The sequence below is a fragment of the Oncorhynchus kisutch genome, linkage group LG19 (genome assembly GCF_002021735.2).
Source record: "Oncorhynchus kisutch isolate 150728-3 linkage group LG19, Okis_V2, whole genome shotgun sequence".
NCBI lineage: Eukaryota > Metazoa > Chordata > Actinopteri > Salmoniformes > Salmonidae > Oncorhynchus > Oncorhynchus kisutch.
This window is the reverse complement of record NC_034192.2, coordinates 10,593,005-10,600,504: the sequence shown is the minus strand read 5'-3', so window position 1 is coordinate 10,600,504 and position 7,500 is coordinate 10,593,005. Positions and strand designations below refer to the sequence as shown.

General features: G+C 48.0%; 1 protein-coding gene across 5 annotated transcripts in view; it reads left to right on the top strand.

The window, feature by feature from the left end:
* Window positions 1–7,500, top strand: part of scube1 (signal peptide, CUB domain, EGF-like 1) — a 110,939-nt gene that overhangs the window by 66,826 nt on the left and 36,613 nt on the right. For 2 of the 5 annotated variants that reach the window (XM_031797534.1, XM_031797533.1), the window contains exon 8: window positions 2,431–2,520. The exons of the other annotated variants lie outside the window; for them this stretch is intronic. In XM_031797534.1, the coding sequence (XP_031653394.1) occupies window positions 2,431–2,520 (90 nt within the window). The remainder of the gene's footprint in view (window positions 1–2,430; window positions 2,521–7,500) is intronic. 5 annotated transcript variants of the gene reach the window in all.

Below are 7,500 nucleotides of genomic sequence, written 5' to 3'. Positions count from 1 at the left end.
GATTAAATCCTTACCTTAAAGGAATTAAGATTATTAAAGGGAATTGAATTAAAGACTGGGGGGAACTAATAAAACAATGATACAGGATTAGAGTGAACATCTCAGTTGCAGCCTGATCTAACGTTATATAGAGCTACCCACCCAAACCAAAAACAAACATCGCTCCAAACAACCCCCCCTCCTCCAACCTGAAATATGCCCCCCTCCCCCTAACAGTACAACGGCCTCAACCAGCAAACAAAATCCTGTTACTGTGGCAACCCCCAAAACCCACGTCACCCCCCACCCATCAGCACCTCCTCCCTCATCCACCTGTAGAGACAGGGACCAGTAAACCCTGCCTGTTTCTCAATAACACCTCCGCCATGCCGTCATCCCAGCCAGCCGCATGCATTCTCAATCTGACACGCTCTCCGTGTCTGTCAGGCCGTCCGTCTGTCCTCACCATACCTCTGTCACTAATCTACGCAACCCTTCTGCCTGTCTGTGTTTCTGTCTGTCCGGCTGCATGGAGATCCTACTGTTCTGCATTTTCCCTTTCATTTCCTTTTTGTTTTTATTCAGATTTGTATTTTCTTTCATTTTTCCCTCCTTGAATTGCAGTTACATTAATAGCAACCAACACTTGTCCCCCTGTTTTCTTACAGTGCATCGTTACTGGTTACCGTTACTGTTCTCCTCTTAGCTGTAGTGTACTGCTATGGATTCATTCCTCCCTCTCTTCAGTGATTATTTCCTGTGGAAGTTCTGCTCTCTCTCTAAACATCCCCCCTCAGAAGGCCTCCTCTAAATGGACCTTAGAACTGCTGATTCCTTAGCCCCTTAGGAGAGTCCTGGAGTCCTCTCTTCTCCTCCCCCTTTCTTACACAACCACCCACTCACACACACACACACACACACACACTTTCACACGCTCATACACACGTGCACGCACCCTCACACTCAAGCATGCACACACTCACAAGCACTCACACCCATACACCAGCACATAATTGCCCAGTCACCCATAAACACACACGCACATACATGCACACATTCATATACACACATGCACACACACACACCTAACCGTTAGTTGAGAGCCAGAAAGCCTCCATTCATTTGTGAACACTGCTTCAGAGAGTCCTTCACAATGTCTACCAATCCTTCCCAAACTAACCGCCTGAGAAAGACCAGTAACGGGCCAAGCCAGGGGTGACCAGGGGGGGGGGCTTTAGTTACCCCTTCCTCCCCCCTCACTCAAAATCCCCCTCCGTAGGACTTTGTACATCAAAGACAGTCCTAGTTCTATTGTACTGAGTGGCAGTGCCCTGGCCTGCCCCCCCCCCCACCCCCAATTCAGTGCTTCAGAGAGAGATGCTCATTCAGAGCCTAATGACTCTGACATCCCAGTAAAAGACACACTCTCTTCCCAAGGCCCAGTAGCGCTCATCACCACCCCAGCCCAGCCATTCTAACACAGTGGCTGCTAATGCATATCTGTGTTTCCTCAGCTGCATATTTGCATGTTCATCTTAACCGTAACCCCCGGGCTTTCCCTTCCCCCCCCCCCCCCCCCCCCCCCCCCCCCCAGCTTGGGAACATGGTTTCCAGCGTTGACTGTTAAAGCCAGTTGTGATGTGTTCCATAGACAAACAGGCAACCAGCGCTGCCCCCAGACGACCTCCTTCTCCTCTGTGCATGCCCTCTCCATCGCTCCCCCTTCCACTAGTCCCCAACCCCATTTATTTATGAGTGTTCCTACTCCCGTTTACTTCTCCTATTGTGGCCCACGATGGGACGGGATTTCCTCTCTCTTCTCCTTCCCTTTTTCTCTCTCTCATCCCTTTCTTTCTTTCTTTCTTTCATTTTGTCATTCTGAAGTCCTTGTAGTTGCTCCCTCCCTCTGTAGTGTCTGTCTGATCTGGTGGCTAGCATAGCCTCCTACCCGTTCTGTTGTCATCCTCACCCCCCTGCTTCTTACCCAACACTCATGCAGCTTGTCTTGGACATGTTTGCTCATCCTTCCCTCTACTCCTCCTTCCTTTCCTCCTCCCTCTCTTCCTCCTTTTCGGATGTGAGGGAACCATTGCTGAGTGTGTGTGGCCGTTTGATATGGAAAACAGAAACAGCAACGGCTACAACAACCAACTCCCCCACACCCCCCTAAATTATATTTTTATTTGAACTGCTATTTTTGTCCCCTACCCCCACCCTTACCCTCATTTCAACTTATTTTGTTTGTTTTTTTGCTGTCTGAGACTTTTGGATTTGTTTTTGGGATTAACACTCTAACAGGGATTTTGGCGCCTTTTCATGGCTTCTTGCTTCTTGGCTTTGGTTTTGCTCAAACGCCAAGAGGGGCTGACTTGACATCTCGGGCGGCAGCGGGCGGTGGACATTGGGCTTCTAATTAACCTTACTGCTCACTGTTTGTCACTTGTGTTTTAGAGAGAGATGAGGCTGCAATTGAGAGCTCTGAGTTCAATGCCACGTCAATAGCTGATGTGGACAAGCGGGTGAAACGGCGGCTTCTTATGGGTAACTCTTTTCTTCCTCTTTCTATGTGTTGCCATGGCGCTTGTGCTTGTATCTCCCTTCTCTCTCTCTCTCTCTCTCTCTCTCTCTCTCTCTGTTAAATACATTTGTATTTTTATGAGTCCTTGGTACCCTCTATGTCCACCCTCAAGGTCCCAGCCTGTTGGTAAACTTCTCCAACCCTGCTCCCACCTCTCCCCATTGCCCGTCTCGGCAGAAGATACATGTTCTCTAGATTTCCCGCAGTAACTAACCATTACCCCTATAGGCAGCTACACATCCCTCCAAAGATTAGACTGGTGGTCAGGCACCCCTCCTCAGGTACTGTCTTTACACATAACGGAAAGTTAATGGTCAACGAATAAGGTCTTGAAGAACACTGGACCATTTTGACACGGTTTCATGTTCACTAATTTAGGCGAAATATCTGAAACACCCTCAGTCCTTCCTTCCCCCTCCCCATGCTGATACTCATGGCTTGGAGGGAACAGTACACGAGGAGCCGGTCCATCCCATTATATCTTTGGCGTTGCGTTGCCGTGGAGAACATGAGAGCTAGTATCTTTGAAGGGTCTCTATCAGCAGAGTCTCTTTGGATGACATAGCGCTTCATTCAATCAAATCCACCATCTGGAAGTCTCCGGGTGAAGACAAATCATCGAACTTATGTTGTGAGAATGTCTTTTGGATTCATTTATTCAACAAACTCTACTACAATGCTTGCCTTGCCTTCTTCCAGATAGCGGTTTTGATTGAATAGACACCGAAGTCTTTAATATTGGTGACCTTTAACTTCCCATCCATCCTATAGCATCGTTTCCATCTCAGTCCCCTTGGCCAGTTACGTGTCCTAGCCTGACCCTTGCAGTACCAACATATCTGAAACCCTACTCCTCAAGGGATGTCTTTCAGAGGGCCCTTCACAGTTCATTATCACCATATGCCCCTCGCCATCTTCCCGTTTCAGACTGCCACCCTACTCCTCAAGTATGCACTCGTTTGGCCTACAGTACCTGCATTCCAAGTGAGCATTATCACTCGAACAGCCACATCGTGGCATAAAGAGCTTTCATACAAGCCCTGGACACCGTCGATGAGAGACAGACTCCAGATACTGTATCTACACTGTAGGTTCAGCAACGGATGACTCAGTCAATTAGTATAAAACGAATTAAATGAATGCACAAATGAATAAAAGCGTGAATAGAATAACCCTTTCCCGACTCAGTGGAGGAAGATGCATCCCTTCAACAGTCGTGACTGACTGTTGAATGGAAATCACTCCACAGGGTTGGTGAGAAGTGACAAACGACATGGTTCTCAGACAACGTAGGCCAATCAACTCCTAGATGACACCGTTCTGTACATAGTCTGTCCCTGTGACCCTTTCTTTTCCCTCTTTCAGACCTCGAACCCCCTGTGAAGTTCCACCTGACTGTTAAAGTGTGGTTTCAATATTTCTCCCTTGAATGGAAATATCTCAACTAATCTGGACTAACCACTAAACCAGACTAAATGCGTGAACCCCCACTAATATCTAACTAAAACTGCACTTCCTTAAACCTGGGAGCCTCGAGGCAGCGTTTCCATCTTGGTTTCTTATGGTTCTGTTTCCTTTATTTTACATTATTTTGTTTTCAAAGGCAGAAATGGATCCTGTACAATGAACGTTGTTTACCAGCATGGAGACTTAAATCAGTCAGACATTCAGACATCCTGAGCTTGTATATACTGTTACTGTTATGGAATGGTGCCTGCAGGTTTCTCCCATACAGTGGCAGATCTTACTTCAACAGGTGACGACTTTGGCCTGTAAATTGGGGTGGGGGGGGACAAAACTCCACCTATTTCCTCTAAAGGTGAACTTTTCCAACCTTCTCATCTTTCATCAGTTGAGGAATCTTTCCCCTGCCTGACTCAGTCCTGTTGTTTTCATACCTGATGATGTCATTGTTGATGCTCCTCCCCTTCATTCCAACACTGTCTATAACCCCCAGCTCTCATTTATATCACCTGTGTTATTGAGATGTTTTTAATCACAACTTTTTTATTTGCAGTTTCCTTTTATACTTTACAGGTCTGATTAGTCTGATTGCCATGGAGACTGGAAGTCTTTAGAGCAGCCCTGAACGTCTGTTAGATTTGACACTGTGCTCCATTCGTCTGCCTGCTTTGACACACAGCGTTCCTGACTCTCTCTGTGCGTCTGCTGCTGCTATTTTCTCTGCAGACACAGCCATAGGCTTTGTCCCATATCACTGGAGCCCAGATTGATCAAGACAGACTCAACTGGAACCTGGGCTATAATGAAATAATAGATGGAGAAAAACCTGATAGAGAGAGTGACAGGAAAGAGTGAAGAATGTGAAAGTTCTAGCACAGAAACAGCCAGGTCTTGTCAAAGTTCTACTCATTTAGGATTAAACCAGCGTGTGCTGGACACTTGATGAGGCTGGGTGTGAGAGCGGGAGAGAGAGAGTGTAGTGCTATATCTACACAGACCTCGGCTGCTGAGGAGTCCAAATAAACCAATCACCTAGGACAGATGGGCTGAGCTGGGCGTGTGTGTGTGTGTGTATGTGTATGGATAGCGTGATTTCAGGACGGGGGCAGCGCTGACAGCTGGATTAGGTGCCCATGACAACAGTGAAGGGGGATCCTGTTAGCTAGGCCCTGCTGAAAGACGATCGTGCCCTTACAGCTCAGTCAGTATGTGTGTTGAGGGTTGATGAGACTTGGCATGATGCTTAATAAAGCACAACCACTCCTCTTTTCTCATGACTCCCTCTTAATCAATAGAACATGTGTCTTACTGAGAGAGAGAGAGAGAGAGAGAGCGAGCGAGAGAGAAGGGCCTGCATGGAGATTTGCCTGGTCAGCATGTCTGTGTGTGTGAGGAGTTTGAGGTACGTTTGTGTGTGTGTGCACCCACTCTCTATCTCTTCACTCCTGACGTCAGCAGAGCAGATCAGTCAAGTCTGCCCAGAGCATGTGTGAGCATGGCAGGGGTGGATGAGAGGAGAGACAGACAGACAGAGAAACAGTGAGATGGAGGGGTGTGATGATGGGGGTATTTGGTGGACAAGTCAGGGGTGTCTCTGTTGATTTGTACTGGCTCTCAGCCAACACACCACTGGCCCTGCTGCCGCTGCTCACACAAACAAGACAGACAAGTAATCTTCATCTGTCACCACGGAGATGAGAGCTGGTTCCCTTGAACGGGTCCCTCCAACCGTAAATCTCCCCCAGAATGTCTCCCACGGAAACTCCCCCAATCCCCCACTCCCCTTTACAAAAAATAGGTGTTACCCTGTCCACCTTCCTCTCAGCTTCAGCATGTTGAAATTGAGACACAGGGAAGTGGAAAGGATGGCTGTGAATAGAAGAGTGTTAGCCTTTGTAGCGTAGTTGCAATACAGTGTGCATGAGACAGAAACATTCAGGGGTGGGAGAGGGAAGGGGGTTCAGAGGGGCTGTTCGGGGGTAGGCTTTGCATGTCCAGTACATCAATCAGAGTGTGTTTGGGCGGGCGGCGGGTCTGTGTTCCTGTGTGCAGCCTCTTGCCCTGGGGGTGGGCAGGCCTGGCTCATCAGAGCAGGAGAGGGGCTCTGATCAGGACTCACGCTAAGCTAATTATAGGGCCCATTGCCTTCAGTAGTATAAATCAGTCTGACCCATTATCAGCCCCATGCACACACACACACACACACACACACACACACACACACACACACACACACCTGAGTGGGACGTTTGCAGGGGTCCACTGCCATACCCTACAGCACCCATCAGACAAGCTACACTATATATACAAAAGTATGTGGACACCCCTGGATTCAGCTATTTCAACCACACCCATTGCTGACAGGTGTATATAATCAAGCACACAGCCAATCTCCATAGACAAACATTGGCAATGGAATGGCCTTACTGTGGCACCGTTTTAGAATGACACCTTTCCAACAAGTCAGTTCGTCACATTTCTGCCCTACTATAGCTGCCCCAGTCAACTGTAAGTGCTGTTATTGTGAAGTGGAAACGTCTAGGAGCAACAATGGCTCAGCCGTGAAGTGGTAGGTCACACAAGCTCACAGAACAGGACCGTTGAGTAGCGTGTACAATTTGTCTGTCCTCGGTTGCAACACTCACTACCGAGTTCCAGACTGCTTCTGGAAGTAACGTCAGCACAAGAACTGTTCATCAGGAGCTTCATGAAATGGGTTTCCATGGCCGAGCATCTGCACACAAGCCTAAGATCACCATACGCAACGCCAAGCGTCGGCTGGAGTGGTGTAAAGCTTGCTGCCATTGGACCGTGGAGCAGTGGAAACGTGTTCTCGGGATTGATGAATCACACTTCACCATCTGGCAGTCCGACGGACAAATCTGTGTTTGGCGGATGCCAGAAGAACGCTACCTGCCACAATGTGCCAACTGTAGAGTTTGGTGGAGGAGGAATAATGGACTGGGGCTGTTTTTCATGGTTTGCGCTAGGCCCCTTAGTTCCAGTGAAGGGAAATCTTAACGCAACAGTGTACAATGACATTCTAGACGATTCTGTGCTTCCAACTTTGTGGCAACAGTTTGGGGAAGGCCCTTTCCTGTTTCAGCATGACAATGCCCCCGTGCACAAAATGAAGTCCATACAGAAATCGAACATCTTTGAGATGAATTAGAACGCCGACTGTGAGCCAGGCCTAATCGCCCAACATCATTGCCCAACCTCACTAATGCTCTTGTGGCTGAGTGGAAGCAAGTTCCCGCAGCAATGTTCCAACATCTAGTGCAAAGCCTTCCCAGAAGAGTGGAGGCTGTTATAGCAGCAAAGGGGGGACCAACTCCATATTATTGACCATGATTTTGGAATGACATGTTCGATGACCAGGTGGTCATGTAGTGTACCAGGAAGGTAGAGTATCTCTCCTTCCCCTATTCCCTCTGTTAGGTTCAGTATCCCAAAAAGTTATCTGCAGTTCTATGAAA